Source organism: Antechinus flavipes, chromosome 1 (genome assembly GCF_016432865.1).
Source record: "Antechinus flavipes isolate AdamAnt ecotype Samford, QLD, Australia chromosome 1, AdamAnt_v2, whole genome shotgun sequence".
Classification (NCBI taxonomy): domain Eukaryota; kingdom Metazoa; phylum Chordata; class Mammalia; order Dasyuromorphia; family Dasyuridae; genus Antechinus; species Antechinus flavipes.
The window spans coordinates 534,103,900-534,129,583 of NC_067398.1; the positions used below are offsets into that span (position 1 = coordinate 534,103,900).

General features: G+C 33.8%; 1 protein-coding gene across 2 annotated transcripts in view; it reads left to right on the plus strand.

Annotated features, from left to right (window-relative positions):
- ATP9B (ATPase phospholipid transporting 9B (putative)) overlaps positions 1 to 25,684 on the plus strand; it is a 431,234-nt gene that overhangs the window by 97,772 nt on the left and 307,778 nt on the right. For both annotated transcript variants that reach the window (XM_051970555.1, XM_051970554.1), the window contains exon 6: positions 12,875 to 12,933. In XM_051970555.1, the coding sequence (XP_051826515.1) occupies positions 12,875 to 12,933 (59 nt within the window). The remainder of the gene's footprint in view (positions 1 to 12,874; positions 12,934 to 25,684) is intronic.

Here is a 25,684-nt window from a genome sequence, read left to right on the forward strand (position 1 = left end):
ATACTCTAATAATAATCTCACTTCTCTTCCTGCTTTCACTGATCTTCACCCATGTGCTAGTCACTATTCTTTACTCCTCAGATTTCTGGATTTTCTTGTATGAGAATATGTTCATCTTGCTTATTTCCTAAAAAACAAGAGAGATATATGATTTAAACCACTTTCTTCCATCTCTCAAAACTTCTATGTGTCTTCTCCAATTCTGTATTTCCTTCCAGGAATTACTTTTGACTCTTCTTTCCTTTCTGCCCACTTCAGTTTCTAGTCTTAACAGAAGGGCTTTTGAATTTACTTCTGCTGTCATCCTGATTTGTCCTCTTGTGGCCATTCTTGGCACTTCTTTAGTACAGGCACTTATCACTTACTCACCAGAATAGTATAATAGGCTTCTTAATTGGTCTTCCTGCTTTAACTTTCTCTTTCTACTGCTTGGTTCTTATCCCTCTTAAAAAAGTGAGACAGGAATTGTTTTGAGCTGCTGGGTTGGGAAAATACGTGCTGCCTTTGTTTTTCTCTAATCTTGGGCAGCCATTTATGACCTTCTGAACTTCAGGATTTGGTAAGAGCTCCAGGGGTCTCACTAGCAACTCAAGAAGTAACAGGCTCAACACAAGAAATATCAACAGAAAGATATGGAAAGCCAGTTCCTCAGCTGACTTCAAGGAATATAACTATGAAATATCTAGCAGAAAAATATGCCTTGGAAGACTTTAGGAACATAAAGGACTTCTGAGTAAGGTCCCAGCAAGATGCCCCTGTGAAAAGAGTGGTTTGCAAACTTTAAAACTGCATATGTTTACATGATCATGATGATAATTACTCTTATCTGATTTAGTTGCCCTAGGAAGAGAGTTTTTCACAGATATGTGATTTTATTGGATAGGGAACTAACAATGAGGACATTTTGCTTACCAACTCCCTGGCCATTTTCTACCATGCTATTACTTCATCCTCCAAACTAGACTATTAGAGGCCATATCTGGGAGAACCTAAGCCACTTTGTTCTTTACTCTTTAGGAAAAGGATTTTTTTTTCTAGTCTATGCTTACTAATCCACTGAGCTGTTGAGGAACCTAAAAACAATAATACTACCATTTTCTCTGGAAGAGATATGTCAGTAGAATTCTATACTGTTCTAGAATTGTGAATTCCCTGACCAGAATGCTTCTCATTGATCTCTCTTATTCTTGGGTATTAGTCTTCCCTGTTAAAATTAAGCTCCTTAAGGGCAGTGATTGTCTTTTGTGTATTTTTATTCCTAGCTATTCTGGGCCAGACTATGATAGGCCAGTCCAGGTTTCAAGGTTAAAATGAATAAGTCATTCAAGGATCATACAATAAACCAATTTTACTAGTAATAGATTAAAAGAATATGTTTAAGAGGATATAAGATTTTAATTCTCTACAGTCTGGTTTCTGGCTTCATCATTCAACTGAAACTTCTTTCTTTCAAATTACTAATGATTTTTTTATTAACAAATCCAGTGACCTTTTCTCAATCCTTGTCTCTCTTGATTTCTCTGCAACCTTTGATATGGCACCTTTGATGACTCCGAGCTTTCTAGGTTTTTGTGGTACTACTCTATCCTGGTTTTTCTTCTTATTACCCATTTCACTGTTTCTCCTCAGTTTCCTTGCTACATCTTTACCTAGATCATGTTGACTGATCTTGGGTGTTCCACAGGACTCTGTGCTGGGTCTTCTGTTTTTTTTTTTTTCCTTTATGTGGTGAGTTCATCCCATGGATTTAATTATCTTCTCTATGGCAATGATAATTCTCAAATTTATTTATCAAGCTCTGATCTTTCCTGACTTCAACATTCCTATTGTTGGTCATCTCAAACTAGATTGTCTTATAGATGTTATCTTAAACTCAACATGTCCAAAGCTGAACTTATTTTCCTTCCCCCTACACTCCTCCCTTTCAAACTTCTCAATTATTGTTGGATGATACCATCGGGGTAGGCTTTTGAGACTGCCTTGAAAGCAAGGAAATCAAGTCAGTTAACACTTAAAGAAGAAATTATTTCAGACTATTTACTGGAGGGTTGGATGCTGACGCTGAAGCATACATACATTGGCCACATAGTGAGAATATGGGACTCACTGGAAATGACCCTGATGTTTGGAAAGATTCCTTGCAAAAGGAAAAGGAGAGAACAGAAGTTGAGATAGTGTCTTGGGAGTAATGAACATGACATTGGACAGACTTTGAGATATAGTGGGGGGATAAAAAGGCCTGCTGTGCCATGATCCATGGGGTCAGATTTTATTTTATTTTCATTTCATTTATTTATTTATTTGTTTATTTATTCATTTGTTCATTCATCCGTTTGTGTTTTTTTGTGGGGGCAATTAGGGTTAAGTGACTTGCCCAGGGTCACATAGCTAGGAAGTGTTAAGTGTTTGAGGCCAGATTTGAACTCAAGTCCTCCTAACTTCAGAGCTGGTGCTTTATCCATTATACCAACTAGCTGCCCCCAGACTTTATTTCAAAATGTATAAACTGTTCTTACCTCTTGAGACAGGATGTACAAAAGCAGACCTCAACTGCTGTTTGCTTATCCTGGGTAAAAGGAACTTAGAATGTTTAGGTAAGAGAAGAGAAGGTTTATGTACATATGATACCTCCTCAATACTCACTTGCACAGCTTCACACTGCCACTGAAAGTTAGATCATCAGAAGAGTGATTATTACTTCTCCCAATTTTCTGAGGGCAACCTTGTGGATAGCTATCTTTATAAATACTAATTCACAAGTGTTCTGTTGTAATCAGCTAGTGAAGTCTATTCTTTTATCAAAGACATTTCCTCAAATAGCATATTAAGAGCAGTAGTTACAGACCTAGTGTGCAGGAATAGGTAAGAGTAAGCACAAACTTAAAGTATATTGGTGAGTCACATACACAGGGGACATGTGTTGCCAGCCATCTCACAATTCTAAAACTACAAGCTGTGGATGATATTTTCATCCTCTAGAGCATCCTAATGAAATTTACTGTGAGTTTACTTGTTTAACTGGGATGGCTCTTAGGGGATGTCTTTTCTAACAGATCAACGGATTAACTGTATTTTCTTCTCCTAGGATGAGGTGACTCAGCTAGATGGACCAGTCTGTTCTTGGGCTTGGTCAAATGGATTATTTGTTGCTTAGTGACTGATTTGACTCATCGTGGTCTGATGATTTTACAGGGCCAGGCATATGGCTTAGATGGACCATGATATCTTTTTTTTTTTTTTTCCCTTTCTCCACTCATTTTATGATGAGTAGTTAGTCTTCTTTCTATTGGCTGGACTGAAGTGCAAAGTGGAGTAGAAGTTTCTCGTTGGCTGTAATATGGCTAGCTTCTTTAAGCTGAGGCAACAAAAAATCCTTGTTTTTGACTCTTTCAAAGCCTGAAGCAGAAGATGAGAAACTTTTCTGTCCTTGGACAAATTCTCACAAAAGTTTTTATGCCACTCTGTGGTGCCTTAGAGTGATTAGTTTCAATTCTGCCATATGCAATTAAGGTATTCACCCAACTTTCTCAGGGTAGGAAATGTATATTTTGTGTCTTAATATTTTCCCCTTTACCTTTCAATATTTCTCCAATTAGCTTCTGCAAGTCTTGGACTTTTCTTAATATCAAACTGAGTCACCGCCATAATAGCAATATGATTACAGTCTTCCAATATTTGAAGGGTTTTTGTATGGAAAAGTGAATAGACTTATTCTCTATGTAACTATAGGGTAAAATTAGGAACAAAGAGAACAAGTTTCAGAGAGACAGATTAGAAGTTGTTTTAAGGAAAAACTGTGACAATGTTGTCTCAGTGAATAATGAATTCTGTCCAGTCTTCAAACAGAACCTGTATGACCATTTGTTGATTCAGTTTTAGAGGGGATTCTTGTTCAGGTATAGGAGACCAACATATATGACTTAAAGATCCTTTTCAAATGACATTTTGTACCAGGTTCAGTAAGGATTCTTTTTATGCTGGAACAGCCCTAATGGGAACATTAGTAAAGAATTAATTAAAAAAAACATGGAGTTGAGACCTGAAAGATCAGTGTAGGATTAGCCTTCTGATTTGAAATTTGCAAATGACTGTTAAAACTTCAGGAATTAATTGATGTCTAAAGCCTCAGTAGATGCTAATTTTTAGTCTTTAATTTAGGTTGTATAATCTGTTTAAAGAAAAAAAGATGATTTAAGCATTTCATAAGATCTAAATTTGATTATTAGAGAAGACTATTTATTTCCACATGGGTGCTCCCTTTGATAAAGAACTGTCTGAAACACCAATAAGGGTGTATGAAGAGTAAGGGTAGAATGGGGGAGACTGCTGAAGGGAAATGAGGAGTGGAAAGAAAGGATGAACTTAAGTGGCAAAGTAGGAAATCTGGTTTTGATATAATAATTATATACAGCTCTTTATTTGGAATGAAAATATGGTTGAAGAAGAGGTGCTACATTATTTTAATGCTTTCCTCTATTTTAAAAAAATATGTGTGTGTATACACACATACATATGTATGTAGTCACACATACTTAAACATGTGTATATACTTGACATCTTGGTAATACCTTCATATGTTTATAGTTTAGTAGGTCAACAGTATTTGTTGGATATACCAAATAATTTATGTGTAATTTTAAAGATATTTGTGTTATGTATAGAAATTCGGTAATATTATCAACTAAGCTAATAAGGAGTTAAAAGTGCAGTTTTGTTCATTCAAGGATTTGAAGTATCATGGAAGAAAATTTTTAAAAATCATTGGTAACTATAAAACTGTTTAAGCATGATGCTGCATTTAAAAAAACAAATAGAATTTGAGAAATATTTCCATAATCAACTATAGTAAAAACTTCATTTGACATATTGCCAATCAAAAATAGTTCTAAATTATATTCAATGATTTACAGTTTGCAAAATATTTTCTTGTGTATTTTTTCATATGAGTCTTGTAAAATAAGAATAGTAAGAATTTTTATATTTACCTTACAGGGTTTTGTGTGGGTGTCAAATGGTTTGAAAACCTTAATGAGACATGTAAATATCACTTTTTATATATTGTCAGACTCATTATCATTTTAAAGGAAACTGAGATTTGGAGATGTTGTTATTTGCCCAAAGTCACATATTACCTTGCAGAAATATGGTTACTGAGATAATAAGTTAAATCAGTTAGTTTAATTCCTTTCTTTACTTTTATAGTTAAAGAAACTGAAACATAAAGAATGATGGTCATGTAGTTACTAATTGACAAGAGACAGAATTTGAATTCAAATCCTCTGATAACAAACTCAGTGATCTTTTTACTATGTACATTTTTACCATATCGGTGGTAATTGAAATTCAACTTCATCTATATTTTAGGGAATAGATGTTTCAGAAATAAAATTTCATGAGAAATAGGTAAAACTGAACATTATCTCTAAATGTGCATATCTCTCATTTCTTAACTATCTCAAATTTCTGTTAAGCTATTGCAGTTCTGAACGTGAAACATACCACGTTCTTTGATGTGGGCATACCATGCCAGCTGCTTCTGTGCCAATGTCTCCCATGTCTCACAGTCCCAGAGTTCTAAAGGTTTTTTTTTTATGACTAGGGAGCCAAGACAGACAGGTTCAGGTCCTGACTCTCACACTTAACTAAGTTCAGGAAAGAATTCTTGAGAGTGTCCTTGTGTTGTTTCTTCTGACTTTTGTCTCCTGGGCTTTTAGTTCACTTATTTTTGACATTTGACTATATATAGCTCATTACATTTATGTTCTCTGCAATAGAGTTTGGATTCTTGGCAGTTCAACTTGAAAGAGGACTTCATTGTCTACTACCTTATTTTGCTAATAATCTTTGAAATTTTCCTAAGATAGTTCAAATTGGAAGGTCAAGTTCAGATGGAAATCATTCATTTTGCTGGCATGATGCTGGTTGACCATCTAGGTTTCACAGGCATACAACAAAGGTCATCTCAGTGACTGTATAAGTCTTCAGTTTGGTAAGCAGCTTAAAAACCTCTTCTCTTCCACACTTTCTTTCAGAGTCTCCCAAATACCGAGCTAATGTGGCAATGTGTGTGCATCAAAATAAATTTATTCACAACATTCAAAATTTCTTCATTTCCTGTAATTGATGGTTCTACTTTTGCCTGGTGAGGTGCTGGCTGGTAAATTACCTGTGTTTTCTTGGTGTTAGTCTGAAATTAGCTTAAACAGCAGAGAATCAGTCTGTATTTTGTTGCATCTTAACCTCAAAACTTGCATTGAGTGCAGTTATTTGTGAGCAAAAAGTTGTGCACCAACTTTTCCTCCACTTTAGTCTTAGGTTTTAGACGTTTCAAGTTAAATAATTTATTGTCAATGTGGTAGTTGACCTTGACATTGTTTTTGTCCACATTGAAGATATTTGACAGGATCATTGAAAACATTCTAAGAACTGTGGGAGTAAGCACACAGTCCTGCTTTGCTCTACTGGTGACTGGGAATGCACAAGAACATTTTCCTTCATCCAGAAGGCTAGCATGCATGCTATCATGAAACTGGCATACAATACTGATGGACTTCTTTGGGCAACCAAATTTTGCTTTGTTCTTCCACAAACCCTCATACCTGACAATATCAAAGGCCTTCAGATTGACTAACATTCTGAACATATCTCTATTTTGTCATTTCTCTTTTAGTTGTCAAGTAGCAACATCATATTAACTATTCCTGATCATCTTCCAGGTGAAAGAAAAGCCAATTAAGGAGAAGTCTGACAAAAATCTTGTTGTGAACAAGAGAAAAGACACACACACACACACACACACACACACACCCCTGTGGTTGTTATAGGGCAATCTGTTTCCTTTTCCTTTATAGAAGTGGGCAGTGGAGGCATCCTTGAATCTCTGAAAGGTAACCATATGCCATATGACTTGTAAAATTTCACTCAGTTTTTTTTGTTTTGTTTTGTTTTTTATGAGCAGTGAATCCTTTGCCTTGTAAATCTCTGTTGGAATGCAATCAGCACCAGGTGCTTTGCTACACAAGAGAAACCCAACTATATTCAAAACTTTTATTCAGTTGGAAGTTTGAATAGATAAGAATAGACTTCAAACTGAGTTCAGTATTGGTTGATGATGGTCTGTTGAACACTTTTGAAGTGTTCAGCCTATCTCTAGAATCAGTGTGGCACAATCAGTGCTAAATAAGTGAGATGTGCTGTAGATCTTTGGTTCATAAATAGCCTTCAAAGCATTATAAAAGCTTGTTATTATCCCTATAAAACTACATTTCATCAGCTTTCTTACTGAATTAGGAATCTCATCTCTGTAAGCTTTGCTTGCAATTTTGATGGGGGTTAAACATTGCCTCCTTAAGAGATGTATGAACTGTTTTGCTGGTGAAACCTGTGGAGTTCTCTTTTTTTATTTAACAGCTTCTGAATTTCCCTATCATTTTTACCAAACCAATCCTGATGTAACTGAATATTTTGGCCCAGATGAATAAATGAATGCTGAATCTCTACAAGTTGCCTCTTCTCTTTCTGGTCTATTGTTGCCAATCATGTGCTGGCTCATTTTTCCATTCTAGTCATCAACAAATTGTTCACTAATGAAGAAGCACTCTAATCTATTGGTCTTGTTCCAAGTGGGGCCACCACTTGGAGAGGATAAGTTTATGTGATTAATCTAGCCCTCTGTGCCACACATTGCCTTTGTTATTCTTATGTGCTCTCTCTTCTCTTTACAATGGCACTGTCTATTAAATGCCAGTGTTTACTGCAAAGATGCATCTTTGAAGCATTATTGTGTTAGGTAAATTGAAGACAGAATTGGTTATGAGGAAGTCAGGAAATGCATTACTTTTTAGTTGTAAATGACTGTTGCCTTTCCTATTCATTCTTCCCCAGATCTACCTGCTATGTCTGATAGTCTGTGTCTACTCTGGCATTAAAATCACTTAGAATTATCAGTTTGACTTCTTTAAGCACACTGATGAAGGTTTCCAGGTCATCATAACTTTTTTCTTTGACCTCATCAAAGTTCACTAGCATAAGTACTGTTGACAGTAGTGTGACTTTTCCTGTAAGTGGCATTGCATTGTCATGAACTTGTCATTAACTTGTTTTGGAAGGGCAAACTTGATGACTACATTAAATTTGATTGCAAAATCTTTGCCAATTTCATGGCGCCCTCATCACAGCAACCATTCTAAAAAATGTGTATCTAGCTCGGACTTTAGTGAGTTGGCTTCTATTTGCTAGTCTTTTTCATATAGCCATCCTATTTGAATGTGATACCTGTTGATATCTGTTGATACAAAAGCTGTTCATCTTTCAGGTCTACTGTTTTTGTGTTGTCCATAAGCATGTGCCCATTCCACATGCCTGTGGTGAGTACGATATTCTTTTCAAAAGTTATTGCACATTTTTTGTATTTTGACTACATGGTTGGGGTCCTTGCCTTTTGAGGTAAACAGGGTGAAGCAGATAGGTTTTTGAACATTAATCCCTTCCTTATGCCGGGAGATGAACGATGCATTCTACTGTCTAATGACCTACCTTTATCTTTTTCATCCTTATAAAAGTTTTCACTTAATCCTTTTATCTCCTTATGCTATTGTCCTACAGCTTTGAAAGGTATGATCTTTTCACTGCCAATTTCATTAAATAACTACAGTAGTCCCAACTTCTTGCATCTTCCTTGTTTCTCTGTGAAGAAGTGAAATCATTAAACATTTAGTAAGTTCCTGCTATGTTTCAAGCACTGTGATAAGCCCAGGAAAAACAAAAAGGGCAAAAAATCCCTTGCTTTCAAAAAGCTCACAGGCTATTAAAGACAAACAAACAAATGATGTACAGGAAATAAGAGAAAAAAGGCACTATAAGTAGAAGGGTTGGGAAAGATCTTCTGTAGAAGAGGGATTTAATTGAGACTTACATTATATATATATATATATATATATATATATATATATATATATATATATGGTTAAATATATACCTTATTCCATCTTTAATTCTTTGAAGAAAGGAGAGAAGCACATTTTCTCAACTTGTCTGTGGGGGCCAACCTTATGTTATAATTATACTGCCTTAGTTTTTGTATTTTGATCTTTTTAATGTTCTTCTAGAAACAGTTAGCATTTCCCTAGTTCTGTTTGTTTATTCTGAGTCAACTGATATACTCATCAGTTCTTGTGGTTCAGTAATATTTTATTACATTTGAGCACTGTAGCTTGTTTAACCATATAGGTTTTATTGGTATCTTCTTTGTTCCCAGTTCTTTGCTAACAAAAAATGTTTTTTTCTAAGAAAATATATGGCATCTTTTTTTTTGTCTTTGATCTCCTTGGGATATATGAATAGCAGAGGGATCTCTGGATCAAAGGACTCATTTTCAGCATAATTCCAATTTACTTTACAGAATGACTGGATTAATTTACAACTCCACTCACATTATATCTGTGTACCTATCTTTGCTCAGTCGCTCCAACATTATTTCCAATTCTTTCTTTTTCTTTTTCTTTCTTTTCTCCTTTTTTTTTTTTTTTTTTTTTTGGCTAATTTTCTGAGTGTCAGGTCAAACCTCAGATTTACATTTCTCTTATTTGTGATTTAGAGTGATCTTTGTTATGGATAATAGTTACCATTTTTCTGAGAAAAGGCCATATTTTAACAATTTGTGCACTGAGGAATGACTCTTGGTATTTAGTTTTGTTTATTATCTCTTTTTTGAGTATCAGATCCATATCAAGTAGATTGAAAAAGGATTAAGATTGAGAAAAGACCAAATTTGACAATATAGAAATCATTGGTAATTTTCAAGAGAAAATAGGCTCATTACAGAAAAATATACTGCAAAGGGTGGAGGAGAGAATGAAAGGAAAGAACTGGAAGATGGATTTAGATATACTTCAGGACTCTGTTCTGGACTCCATTCTCTTTCTTTTTTTTTACTTTTGCTAATTGCAACCTCTTGTGGATTCACGCATGATATTAACGATCTATCAAACTTTAATCTCTTTCGTGAACTTTAATTCTAAATTATCAGCCCTCTAGTGGTTAGTCATAGTCACGTCATTACACTCCCTAAGTCCAAAAGGGGGAAGTGTTAGGAAAGGAATTTCAGGTTTTTATTAAATGGATATCCTATGCCAGATATTCTACTAAGCTATTTACAAACATTATCTAATTTGATTCTCATAACAACTCTAGGAGGCAGGTGATATTATACTTTTTTTAACACGTGAAGAAATTAAGGCAGATACTTTAAATGATTTGCCCTGAGTCATACAGTAGAAAGTGTCTTGGGTAGAATTTAGATTTAGCTTTTCCTGGTTCTGGACCTGGCGCACTATCTATTGTGTCATCTAGGTCTTCTCTTTTTCATGAAACCACCTCTTTCCCTTACTTCCTTAAAATGTTAAAGAAGAAAGTCTTTCAAATCACTTAAGTTCACCAGCTTGGAAGGATTCTCAACTCCTGGCTCTCACATGTCTTTAATATTTCATCAGTTGCTAAATCTTATTTACTCTGATTTCAAAATGTATCTTTAGCCTCTCACATATCTCAGTGCTTTATTACATCTTAACCTTGATTTTTGTATTTACTTTTCAAGTGGTTTCCATACCTCTATTATTCTCTACCCTCTACCCTCTATTCTCTACAACCTAAGTGATATTCCTAAAGCAGAGGTTTAACCATGTCATTCAAAGAACTTCAGTGTTCCCTGTTACTGCTAAGATAAAATACAAATTCAGCTGACATTTAAAGCCATTTATATTCTGGCTTCAATTTATCTTTCCAAACTGATTGCATCATACTACCCTATAAATTCTGTTACAGCATAAATAGACTCCTTGCTTTTCCTTGTAAATGGTAACAGTGTCATTGAACAGTGCCTGAGATGCTCTTCCACTTTTTACTACTACTTTTTGGAATATTTAGCTCCCCTCAGGACTCAGTTTACATGCACCTTTAACAAGAGAACCTTTCTTTCAAAGTTTAATCTCCTTACTCCATAGACTCTGAAATTATTTTTTATTTACTTTGTAACTATTGTTTTTATTTATCTCTGTATGTCCTTTAGGAAATGTCAGCTTCTTGAGGGGAAGTTGCTAATTCTAGATTGAGAGCTATAGTTTTATTTTATTATAAAAACAAAACATATATTTGTTTTTCATTACTTAGATTTTCCCCCATATTCCTTCCTCTCTGCTTTCTTAGTGAGCCATCCTTTTTAATGAAAGACTTTTTGTATAACTTAATGCCTTACATAAAATAAGTTCTTAATAAATGTCTAATTAAACTGAATGTGAAGTCATAGCAGAGAATTTAAATCTACACTTTTCTATTTACCATCTATCTCTTATCTTGGATAAATAACTTTACCTTTCTGGGCCTTAGTTTCTTTGTAAAATGAAGGGATTGAATTATATGATTTCTATCTAATAGTCCTTTCTAGCTCAATACCTTCTTATCCCAAGAAGGAAATAGCAGATAAATAGGACAAAAATTTCAATATTCCAAAACAACTTATCTACTTCATTGATTTTAATTGAAAATATGTATTTGAGGTTAATTCATATTCACATCTTTTACCTTTTTTTTTTTTTTTTTAGTGTTAGTGTTACTGTTATTTGGCCTTTCATATGACATATATTACAAGTCGATTGTTAGTATTTTTTAACTATTGTTTTTTTTAGTCTAACAAGCATTATCTAAATAACCCATGACCATCCACATTAAAACATGTATTTCAATGGTAAGTATAACTTAGTTAATTGAAATTTTTGAGTAATTTTTAGGACTTCTTTTGCTCCAAACTTCCATATAAAACTAAAAATGTGCATTTATCCAAATCCATATAAAAGTAGTAGAGTATGTTTTGGAGGATTGGACTGTTTTAAGTAATTAAATAGATGAAGTTATACTGGAAATTTGAATTCTATTCAAGAATAGAATTTGAAGGAAAGTAGTTTACTTTGAACTTTTCAAATCCTTTGCCTTTACCTAAACTCTAAATGAGATGAACATTTCCCTACATATAATAAAATAAGAAAAAGAATATTGTAGGTGGAACTACAAACTATTCTATGTAGCTTGGTTTTTTTTGTTGTTGTTGTTGTTGTTTGTTTTTTTTAAGTTTAAGTTCAAAATGTAGGTGTCAAATATATCCTGCTTTTCTGTGATTCCGAAGTGGCATAATTTAGAGGGAAGCAAAAAATAGAAGATAAATTAATATCTGTTAGGTATAAGGTAGTAATAAAATAATACCATTCAGTTTTTGTTGAGTTTTTTTTTTTTTGCTTACTATCCAGTTATTTCAGGACATTTGTCTTTATTTTAAAAGTGAAGTTTACACTTAGTTAAAATTTTCCCTCTTTATATTATGACTTTAAAGGCCCATGATGGATTAATGGATAGATTTTTGGGGAGCAGATGCTTCCTTCTTGGACTTAATGATGATTAGTATCAGTTATGATACTAATTAATGCCACTTGAAATATTCATCAACTATTTCATATTGTCTATTGAGCAGTCATTTTTATATATTTTTTTATCATTGACTAGTCATTGATTTAGAATAATGAAAATTGAACTGATAATCTATAATAGAACACTTAATGTTTTTGATAAACATCAGGAATTTACTACTGTTTTTTATATTTGTTGTTATGCCTATTAACTCTGTGTAGTAATTGATTTATTCAAATAAGCAACTGTCAGTGATTGATTTTCTGAAATGAATTTCTTTTGGAGGTATATCTAAGGAGATATTTCTGAAGTGATTTAACATTTAAAAAAATATTTCCCTAATAATTATTTTTCAATTAAAATTTGAACTCTGGTGTACTGATGTTTGCTTATGTTGATTATACTTCTTCTTTTTTTTAAGGTAAAGTGCAAGTTAAGAGTTCAGACATACAAGTTGGAGACCTCATCATAGTGGAAAAGGTTGATGAATTTTTAATATATTATAGATTATAAACATACCTATTTACAATATGGACTGTTTGTAGATTTTATTTTTACATTGAATCTGTTTGGAATATGAATTTTAATTAAATATTTTATACAACCTTATATGTAATGTACAGAAATTTAGATTTTTGTTGGTTATCTATATTAAATGGGTTTTAAATTATGTAGTTTAAGATCTAGAAATCTGAGTTAATTTTCCATTAACAGACTTATTAAATCCATTTAAATGTAGAGTCTGTATGTTTCAGAGAGCACTTATGGTTTTCTTTCCCTTGTATTTCTATCTTCACATTTAAAACTTTATCTTTACAAAGAGAAATGATCCTTTAAATTTTTTGAGCACATCAGAAGATTTTAATTTCTACAATTTCATTACTTTGTGAGAGAAGAGAAAGAGAAGGGATTAGCATCAGAAGTAGAATGTTACTTTCAACATTAGAAACTGAAAAGAAAAAGGTCTGCTATGAGGAAAGGGTAAAAAGGAAGAAAATTCTGAGGGAAGTTCAATGGTTTGTTGCTGTGTGCAACATAGATTTTATGAAGGTGATCTCTTTGCATTTGTTAAATGTGTAATGAAAAAATTAAAAATTGTTGGCACATTTTTAAGTTACTCCGCCATGTAAAACTTGGCCATTTCTGTTTGTAGCAGAATGCATAAGGGGAAAGGAATTGTAGTCTGAATTACAGAACATTGAAATCATAGATAAGCTCTGTTAACAAGCTATGACCTTGAGGAAATCACCTTATCTGTTAGTATCTCTGTTTTCTCAAGTTGAAGTTAACTGTGCTTTGCTTACCTCACAAAAGTATTATGAAAATAAATGATAAACTGAATGACATTGTGGGAATTTACTATACCACTGGCCCCCAAATCAGAAAGACTTTGGTTTAAGTCCCACTTCTAACAGTTATTGTGTGACCTTGGGCTACAAAGGTTCTCCAGCTATAGAAAAAGCTTTGCTGTTCTGCCCCATGCAGGAAACACTTAATAAAATCATAGATTTGGCTTAAAAAGAGAGTCAGGGAGCAATTAACTCTGGAGTGTTACTCCAGTGGAATCTACCAAATATGGTCACATCTCTCATTTTTTTGTTAATAAAATTTAGAATAGAGCAATAAATAACACATGCTTATTATTGTCTTTGCATGTTGAGATGTTAAGATTACCTAATTACTATTTGAATTTCCTTTATTTTATATTTGAAAGAATATAAACTTGTACATTGAAATTTCCTATCTAGAGAGTAGGAGTTGAGTTAGGCAAAGCTAAAAGGAGCTGGATTAGATAATAAAGAGCTAATTAATTACCTTATCCTCATTATGATCATGGCACATACTTAGTAAACAACTTGTGTAACTGAAGTCTTTTTAGTATTTTTCTTTATGCAATAAAAAATTGTTCTTTGTTAAATTTTAAATTTATTTGAAAAGTTTTTTTTACCTCTCTACTGTCTTTCCCATTCTATATTTTCTTTCTAATTAAAAACTAGGTTCAAATCTTACTTCTGACAATTATCAATTTTGAGACCATAATAAAATTACTTAATTTCTGTTTCTCAGATTCTTTTTTTATAATACCTAACTCACGGAGTTATTGTGAGACTTAATAAGATTATGTGTATAAAGGACTTTGCACATTTTAAAGCATTATATAAATGTTAATTCCTATTAAATACACATTCTCACCCATGATTTATTTCCACATATCTACTTAGCCTTTGTCTTCACTCATCCCATTTTTATTAAGTTTTGTAGTCAATCACTCAATTCAAATTAGCCTGATTTTTTTTTTTTTACTTGATTCTCCCATGTGTGGAGAGTGTATTTGTTTGTGTGTTTCTTTGTGTTTGTATTCTTGTTGCTTTTCCCTTCAGTTTTTTTTTTTTTAATAGTTTACCTATGCTCTATTCCTCTGCCCCCCCCTTTTTTTTTCAATCTCAGTTTTGATACTAATTCTGCCTTTAGAACTATACAGAATAAATTTAATCCCTTCTCTATATGACATTTCTTCAAATATTTGAATGTAACTCTAATGCTGGGAAGGCAATAATGTGTAAGAAGGTTGGAAAGCTAGGATGGGGTCAGATTATAAAAAGATTGTAAATGACAAACAGATTAGCTTATATTTCTGTTTGTAACATTTTTTCAGTCATCTTGGATTGGAACCTTAATGTCATCCCTATATTCTTTCTTTACTCACTCCACATATCCAGTCACTTGTCAGATCTTGTCATTTCTATCTCCATAACAGTTCTCATGCATCTCTTCTTCTCATCCACACAGCCACCCTGGTAGTTTAAGCCTTATCAGTTCTCATCTAAATTATTTCAATAGCAGTCTAATTGCTTTCTTAGCTTCATCTTTTCCTTCTCTAATCCATCTTCTACACAGCTGCCAAAGTAATTTCCTAAAAGATATATCAAACCATGTCATCTGCAAGTTCAGAAATTTTTGTTGCCTCCCTTTTCCTTCAAGGATTAAGTGTAAATTACACTGTTGAGCATTTAAAGCTTTTTCACAACTAGCCTTATCCTATCTTTATAGTTTTATTAATCATTTATTCCCTTCTTATCACTCTATAACCCAACTTTATTTTTTTTTTTTTTGGAGGCAGTATCTCATAGTTGTTTTTATTTGCATTTTTTTAATTATACCTTTTTATTTACAAATATATGCATAGGTAATTTTTCAGCATTGACAGTTCCAGTTCCTTTTGTTCCAACTTTTTCTCTCCTTTCCCCCACTCCTCCCAAATGGCAGGTTGACCAATACATGTTAAATATGTTAAAGTATAAGTTAAATACAATATATGTATACATAGCTAAACAGTTATTTTGCGGAATAAAGAGTCAGACTTTGAAATAGTGTACAGTTAGCCTGTGAAGGAAATAAAAAATGCAGGCAGACAAAAATAGAGGGATTGGGAATTCTATGTAGTGATTCATAGTCATCTCCCAGAGTTCTTTCTCTGGGTGTAGCTGGTTCAGTTTATTACTGCTCTATTGGAACTACTTTGGTGCATCTCATTGTTAAAGTGAGCCATGTCCATCAGAATTGATCATCATATAATATTGTTGTTAAAGTAAGTAATAATCTTCGGATCCTGCTCATTTCACTCAGCATCAGTTCATGTAAGTCTCTCCAGGCCTTTCTGAAATCATCCTGTTGGTCATTTCTTATAGAACAATAATATTCCATAATATTCATATACCACAATTTATTCAGCCATTCTCCAATTGATGGGCATCCACTCCATTTCCAGTTTCTGGCCACTACAAAGAGGGCTGCCATAAACATTCTTGCACATCCCTATCCCTTCTCTAAAATCTCTTTGGGATATAAACCCAGTAGTAATACTGCTGGATCAAAGGGTATGCACAGTTTGATTACTTTTTGAGCACAGTTCCAAATTGCTCTGGATGTATTCACAATTCCACCAACAATGTATTAGTGTCCCTGTTTTCCCACATCCCCTCCAACATTCCACATTATCTTTCCCTATCATTCTAGCCAGTCTGACAGGTGTGTAGAGTTGTCTTAATTTGCATTTCTCTGATTAATAATGACTTGGAGTATCTTTTCATATGGCTAGAAATAGTTTCAATTTCTTCATCTGAGAATTGTCTGTTCATATCCTTTGACCATTTATCTACTGGAGAATGGCTTTCTTATAAATTAGAGTCAATTCTCTATGTATTTTAGAAATGAGGCCTTTATCAGAACCGTTGACTGTAAAAATGTTTTCCCACTTTATTGCTACCCTTCTAATCTTGGCTGCATTAGTTTTGTTTGTATAAAAACTTTTCAATTTGATATAATCAAATTTTTCTATTTTGTGATCAACAATGATCTCTAGTTCTTTGGTCATAAATTCCTTCCTCTTCCACAGGTCTGATAGGTAAACTATCCTATACTTTTCCAATTTATTTATAATCTCATTCTTTATGCCTAGGTCATGAACCCATTTTGATCTTATCTTGGTGTGCGGTGTTAAGTGTGGGTCAATGCCCAGTTTCTGCCATACCAATTTCCCATTTTCCCAGCGATTTTTGTCAAACAGTGAGTTCTTATCCCAAAAGCTGGGGTCTTTGGGTTTGTCAAACACTAGATTATTAAAGTTATTGGCTGCTTTGTCCTTTGAACCTAACTTATTCTATTGATCAACTAGTCTCTCTCTTAGCCAGTACTAAATGGTTTTGGTAACTGCTGCTTTGTAATATAATTTTAGATCTGGTACAGCTAGGCCACCTTCATTTGAATTTTTTTTCATTAATTCCCTTGAAATTTTTGACCTTTTGTTTTTCCATATGAACTTTGTTATTTTTTCTAGGTCATTAAAATAGTTTTTTGGGAGTCTGATTGGTATAGCGCTAAATAAATAGATTAGTTTAGGTGGTACTGTCATCTTTATTATATTTGCTCGCCCAATCCAAGAGCATTTAATATTTTTCCAGTTGGTTAGCTCTGACTTTATTTGTGTGGAAAGAATTTTGTAGTTTTGCTCATAAAGTATCAGTAGTTACTTTAAATGGAATTTTTCTTTATAGCTCTAACTGTTGGATTTTGTTATCGATATATAAGAATGCTCTTGACTTATGTGGGTTTATTTTGTATCCTGCAATCTTGCTAAAGATGTAGATTATTTCTAATAGCTTTTTAGTAGAATCCCTGGGGTTCTCTAAGTATACCATCATATCATCAGCAAAGAAAGAGTGATAGTTTGGTTTCCTCAATACCTACTCTAATTCCTTTAATCTCTTTCTCAGCTTTTATTGCCAAAGCTAGCATTTCTAATACAATATTAAATAGTAATGGTGATAGTGGGCAATCTTGTTTCACTCCTGATCTTATTGGGAATGGTTGCAGTTTATCCCCATTACATATGACGCTCACTGATGGTTTTAAATAGATGCTACTAGTTATTTTAAGGAAAAGTCCATTTATTCCTATACTCTCAAGTGTTTTTAATAGGAATGGATGTTGGATTTTATCAAATGCTTTTTCTGCATCTATTGAGATGATCATATGGTTTTTATTAATTTGGTTATTAATATGGCCAATTATATTGATAGTTTTCCTAATATTGAACCAATCCTGCATTCTTGGTATAAATTCGATTTGATCGTGGTATATTATCCTGGGGATGATTTTCTGTAGTCTTTTTGCTAATATTTTATTTAATATTTTAGCATCAATATTCATTAGGGAGATTGTTCTATAATTTTCTTTCTCTGTTTTCAACCTACCTGGTTTAGATATCAGTACCATGTCTTGTGTTATAAAAGGAATTTTGTAGGACTTCTTCATTCCCTATTTTTTCAAATAGTTTATATAGTATTGGGGCTAATTGTTCTTTAAATGTTTGGTAGAATTCACATGTAAATCCATTTGGTCCTGGGGATTTTTTCTTAGGGAGTTGATTAATAGCTTATTCTATTTCTTTTTCTGAAATGGGACTATTTAAGCAATTTACTTCCTCCTCTGTTAATCTGGAAAGCCTATATTTTTGGAGGTAGTCATCCATTTCACTTAGGTTATCAAATTTATTGGCATTGGCATAAAGTTGGGCAAAGTAACTCCTTATTATTGCTCTAATTTCTTCTTCAAGGATGGAAAGTTCCCCCTTTTCATTTTTAAGATTAACAATTTGATTTTCCTCTTTCCTTTTTCTAATCAGATTTACCAAAGGTTTTTTCTGTTTTATTGGTTTTTTTTCATAAAACCAACTCTTAGTTTTATATATTAATTCAATAGTTTTTTTTTTTTTTTACTTTCAATATTATTAATTTCTCCTTTTAGAATTTCAAGCTTAGTATTTTTTTGGGTTTTTTAAATTTGGTCCTTTTCTAGCTCTTTAAGTTGCAAGCACAGTTCATTGATTGTCTCTCTCTGTGTTTTATTCAAGTAAGCCTCTAAAGATTTAAAATTTCCCCTTATTATCGCTTTGGCTGCATCCCACAAATTTTGGTATCATGTCTCATTGTTGTCATTATCTTGAATGAAATTATTAATTGTGTCTATAATTTGCTGTTTCACCCAATCATTCTTTAAGATAAGATTATTTAGTTTCCAATTACTTTTTGGTCTATTTACCCCTAACTTTTTGTTGAACGTAGTTTTTATTGCATCATGATCTGAAAAGAAAGCATTTACTATTTCTGCCTTCCTGCATTTAATTTTGAGGTCTTTATGTCCTAATATATAGTCATTTTTTGTATGGGTTCCATGAACTGCTGAGAAAAAAGTATACTCCTTTCTGTCAGCTTTCAGTTTTCTCCATAGATCTGTCATACCTAATTTTTTTAATATTCTATTTACCTCTTTAATTTCTTTATTTTCTTTCTTGTTTTGTGGTTTGATTTATCTAATTCTGAGAGTGCAAGATTGAGATCTCTCACTATTATAGTTTTGCTATTTCTTCTTGCAACTCTCTTAACTTTAGGAAGTTAGATGTTATACCACTTGGAACATATATGTTTAGTATTGATATAGCTTCATTGTCTATAGTACCCTTTAGCAAGATATAGTTTCTTTCCTTATCTCTTTTGATTAAATCAATTTTTGCTTTTTCTTGATCTGAGATTAGGATGGCTACCTCTGCTTTTTTGACTTTACCTGAAGCATAATAGATTCTGCTCCAACCTTTTGCCTTTACTCTGTATGTATCTTCCTGCTTTAAATGTGTTTCCTGTAAACAACATATTGTAGGGTTCTGACTTTTGATGCAGTCTGCTATCTGCCTCTGCTTTATGGGAGAGTTCATCCCATTCACATTTATGGTTAAAATGACTAATTCTGTATTTCCTGCCATCATAATATCCCCAGATTATGCTTTTCTTTTTCTTGTCCCCCCCTTACCCTCTTCCCTCTTATTAAACTTATGGGTACCACTTATGTCCCACAGCTTTAGAATCCTTCCCTTCTCCCTTTGAATTCCTTCCTCTTTCTTGTACCCTTCCCTTAGTACTCTTTTTCCTTTCCCTTTTCCTCTCCCACTTTTTAATGAGTTGAAAAAAGATTCTCTGTAAAACAAATATGGCAATTATTTCCTTTTTGAGTCAACTCTGATGAGAATAAGATTCACACTATGTTCCTCCCCCTCTTTAAGTTCCCTCAGATATGATACGTTTCCTTTGCCTTATCGTGGGATGTAGTTCCTCTCTTTTCATCTCCCCTTACCCCCTTTTCTGACACTATCCCCTTTTCATTTCTACTTCCCTTTTTTTAAATGTTATATCAGTAAAATCAAATTATACATGTGGTTTTTATGTATATCTACAACAGAAATACAGTTCTCAAAGAGTTCCTTTTACCTTTTTCTGCTTCTTTTAAGTTCTATGATTGGAGATCAAATTTTTTGTTTAGATCTGGTTTTTCCCTGAAAAACAGATGGAATTCCTCTGTTTCATTAAATGTCTACCTTCTTCCATGGAAGAAAATGCTCAGCTTAAGTGGGTAGTTTATTCTTGGCTGCATTCCAAGTTCTTTTGCCTTTCGGAATATCAGATTCCAGACCCTTTGATCCTTTAATGTTGAGGCAGCCATATCTTGAGTGGCCCTTATTGTGGCACCTTGGTATTTAAATTGTTTTTTCCTGGCTGCTTGTAATATTTTTCCTTAGTCTGATAGTTCTGAAGTTTGGCCACAATATTCCTCGGAGTTTTTATTTTAGGGTCTTTTTTTAGAAGGTGTTCGATGAATTCTTTCAATGTCTATTTTATCTTCTGGTTCTATTACTTCTGGGCAGTTCTCTTTGATGATTTCCTGGAAAATAGTATCTAGGCTCTTTTTTTCAATCATAATTTTCGGGAAGTTCAATGATCCTAGGTTATCTCTCCTAGATCTATTTTCCAGGTCTGTTGTTTTTCCAAGTAAATATTTAACATCCTTTTCTAGTTTTTCATTTTTTGGCTTTTGCTTGACTGATTCTTGATGTCTCAATGAATCAGTCATTTCTATTTGTTCAGTTCTGATTTTTAGGGAGTTGTTTTTTTCATTAGCTTTTTTTGCTTTTCGTATATGTCCAATTGAGTTTTTAAATGTGTTGTTTTGCTCGATGGGATTTTATTCCATTTCACTAATTTTTTTTAGTGAGTTATTTTCTTTTTCCAATTCACACATTCTGTTTCCCTGCACTTCTTGGGAGGTTTTTACCTTTTCCAATTCACATTTCAGGAAGTTGTTGCTCTCTTGCATAGCTTCTCTTTCCTTTCCCCATTTTTCTTCTAGTTCTCTTTTAAGGTTTTTAATAGCCTTTTCTAGGAGAGCCTTTTGTGTTGGGGACCAATAATTGTCTGGTGACTGTCTGCTATTAGTTTCCTCAGGGTAAAAAGCTGCTCTCTTTTTGTATAGCAGCTATTGATTGTCCTTTTGATTTTTTTACTCTTTTTTTTTTTTTTTTAAAGCCTGTAGGTTCTGCCTTCAGGGCCAGGAGGTTACCATCTTCCTCTACAGAGCAGTGATGAGTGTATAGACTGGTATCTGTCCTGCCAACTGGCTACAATAGCAGTGAGGTACTGGAGTGCTCTGGGAAAGAGTTCCCCTGGGAAGTAACTTAAGCCTGCAGCCCTGAGCTGGGAAAGTGCCCTGTAAATAATTCTGCTGTGTGGGTTAATGACTACTCTGGGGCTAGAAGCTGAGCAGTGAGTTTCACTACCCCAAGCCAAAGCCCAGCCTGGGGCTGTGGGAATTAGTGGCTGAGCAGCAAATAGCCCTGCAGGGACCTATTTTCCCAGGCTGAGCCCCACTGTACAGATTAGAGGCTGCCCTGGTCCATGCCCTACTGCCATGCAGATTTGTAAACTGCCTCCGCAAAAGCCCCGTACTGTAGAATGTAGAATTTGGGCATGCCTCAGCTTTAATCCTTTAAAAAGTAGTTTCCTATAACTAACAGGTATACCACAAAACTTAAAGAATATTGATATTAAAAGAACCTTTATTTCAGGAACCAGTTTGGGATAACTAAAACAAACTGTGGCAATTTCCCAAAGGCAATCAATTCTGCTCTCTCCTCTTTTCAATTCTAGTCCCAACTTAACTGTTCATTTTATAATTTTGGGAAAAGATTTATAGCTATATCTGTATTTATGTCTGTATGTATATGTATATCTGAACAGGCAATATTATGTAGTGTCTAAGACATTCTGGAGAAAGGAAACCAGTCCAGTTATTTTTGCCAAGAAAAGCTTATGGACATTGTGGTTTGCCAGGCCATTAAGAGTTGGATACAACTGAATAATAAAAAAAATAAAAATAAGACATATATATTTTAATACACACACATACACGTGTGTGTGTGTGTGTGTGTGTGTGTGTGTGTGTGTATAATTGTTATCTATGTTTATACATTGACCGAAAGAAAGTGGCCTAGTGTGTGTCTTATCTCTTGATTCAAGAAACTTCATTTTAATCACTACTCTATACTCAAAGCCAAGTTATCTCTCCAATTTTAATTTGTATCTCCCTAATTCTTCCATCTTGCCCCCATCTTTCTTTTAAGGTCAGTTGTTGTGCCTGTTTTCTAGAGCCCCCAAGTTGGGTTGAGAAAACGTACTGTGCTTTCTAGAGCCCCCACTCTAGGGTTTGTGTGCTTTCTAGATCCCCCAAGTTGGGGGTGAAAAAACATAGCCTCTTAGTGGAGGAATGATGAGGCAAGACTTCCGAGGATGGTGGAAATATGGAGTCTGTTTATTCCAAGTTCTTTCACCCTTATGTATCCTCATATCCTTATATAACCAAAGCAACACTGTGCATGTGCTAAGTACATACCATGCATGTGACACCACATGTTATTGTATCACTCTTCTACCTGGTATCACTCTGCTTCAGTCACAACACAGGTTGTCACTGACCCCTGACTTCTCAAGAAAACCGAGAGCTTTTAGGGGGAAATGGAGAGCCAAACCAGACATTATTAGCAGATTCCCTGTGGGACCTTGAGGGTCTTATACCGCAGTCTGAGTTCCCCCACTATCTGTGGTCCTCTACAGATATTTGTACTAAGATATTCCTGACTGTATTAAGTGAAGAGGAAAAGAATATGTTGACCTCTTGATGAAAAATTTATCAGGTTTAATGCTGGATCCTAAAAATGAAAAGGGAAGTAAAAAGCGAACTATTTGCCATCCTACTTCTGTTCAAAGATAATTGACAAGACTCTTTCGTGCCTGTGTCTGTCTGATTGTGTTTTCCTTAAATTAAACTTCCTTATCTGGCTTTATGTGTGTAGCTAATATTTCTTGGTTATAACACATATACATATACCATACTATTGACGACTGGCAGTTTTTATGTATTAAATTTTTTCCCAGATATTATAAATTGAATATTATCATTAAATGACAACACATGGATTGCTTTGCCATCTGTAGAAAACCATTTTTTCCCTTAGACTCTATTCTTGATCTCTTCCAAGATAGTAGTGTGACATTTAATGAACATGTTTTTATACTCTTCCTTAGAGACTTATTTTGAAAAGAATATTTTATGAGACATTTTGAATTCCTCAATCAGATACTTAAAAAATAGTCAACAAACAGCTTTAGTTATATTCTTCTTATATGATTTATCTTTCAGTCCTTTGTGTGATGATAAAAATATTTTCTGTAATATATCATTAGCAGAAGCCTGCCTGTTCTATACTTTTATGGGCCAGAACTTGAAATAAGGTGTTAACTCATTAGAGTTGATGGAAACAATGCTTGTGTGCTTAGGATTTACACCTTTGGGAGAATTCACACATTAGAGCTCACAAATTTGAGAGTTTACACATTAGCTCACACATTAGAGTTCACAAGTTCGGGAGAGTCACAAATCAGAAACCCACAAGCCCACTCTCTCAGAGGAAGAGTCAACCTTTGGGTTCACACCTTAAAAAAATATATATAAATATACATATATATGTATATGTGTATATATATATATGTATATGTATATGTATATGTATATGTATATACAAAGAAGCTCTTAGAGCTTCAGTCAATCAGTCAGTCAGTTAAGGAGATCGAGAAGCTAATCTGCAGTCAGGCAGAACCAAGATTCAGATGGAGCTGGAGGTGATAAAGGACAAGCTGCAAGAGCTCTTGGAACCAAGGAGGGAGATAGGCCTCTAAGAAAGCTAACTGGGCTATTTTGGAAGAGACAATAAAGGTTTGGATTTTAAGTCCTGGCTGTATTTGAGGTGATTATTACTCTGAACTGAAACTAAGGCTGCCTCCAGAGAACCTCCCCAAGAAATCTGCTCCAGAGAATGATCATATATTATAAAAAAGAAGACAACACTATACTATACTAATAAGGTTCTATCGCAGAAATTTTGCAGTGATTAAATTAATCTTTGGATAGGAGAAAGTGAGGGCCCAACTGTGGGTGGTAGCATTGGAAATCTGTTATTCCAGGTAACATACAAATGTTACATATTTGAAATTTTAGTCAGGTTCTAAGAGTTGCAGATAAATTGGGGAAAGTTCTAGGTAATATTTGTAGGCAAGTTATCTATTTAACATGAATTTTTCCTTAAGCAAAGTGCTAAAACATTCATCCTCACTCCTTTTACCAGTCCTGAAGATTTCAATATGGGGGTAAAAATAATGAATGATATATGTATATATTATTGATGCGGAAAGAAAAGTGTGACTTTTATTGTTCGGATGGCAGACTATTTGTTGTTATTCAAGTCTTTCAGTTATTTCATGACCCTTCATGACCCTGTTTGCAGTTTTCTTATCAAAGGTTAAATGATTTGTTGTTGATCACATAGTTAGCAAGTGACTGAATCCAGATTTGAACTCATCTTTTCCTGACTCCAGACCCAATGTTCTGTCCAACTCACTACCAACTGCTAAAGAAATAGGTTATTTCCAGATTATGGAGGGTTTTTTAAAAATACAAAACTGAGGAATTCATACTTAACATACTAATAAGAAATTAGGAACTTGGGTTCTTTAGGAGAGGGACATGATCTGAATTTATATTAGCAACTTCTATGTTGTATAAAATAGATATTGGTCTTGCAAGGGAACTGGAGACAAAAAGATCAATTAAAATATTATTGCAGCATTACAAAATGGGAGACAATGAGGTCCAAAATAATGGTAACATTGGAAGTGAAGTAGAAATATTACTGAGATATGGTCAACTAAATAAAAACATGTTAGACATCACAGATGGCATCTGATTTTTTTTTTTTTTAACATTCAAAGTTCCCTCAAATTATCTTTAGATGAGATATCTGCTAGGCTTTTACCATCCTTGTTGTTTTCTGGGTGTTCTTCCAGCAGTGTTCTATTTAGGATATGCTTGTTCTCAGCTGAACACAACATTCCAAATGTAATCTGATTAGCAAGGAATAATACAGTGGTGATCACTTCCCTCTTTTTTGGACTCTGCAGCTGTCAGTGTGGTCTGAGGTTGCAATAGATTTCTTGGTTGCTGTTTTTATTGTCATCTTTTAAGGATAATTTATACTTTCTCATATTGCATCTTAGGTCCTGAGGTATTGAAAGTTTAAACATTTTGTTTCCACTGTCATCATTGGTAAAAATAATTTCCTCCAGAAACACTGGCCATTCTATTCTATTTTTTATCTCTTGATAGTTTTACTGAATGCAGTATTAATCCAAGGTAATTTAAATTGGTTGGCTGACATAACATTTTCTTATGAATTCTTTTCATTGTTTTGGGAGATGATATATTCATTTATGTCTTGCAAATGAAGTTTTTTGTT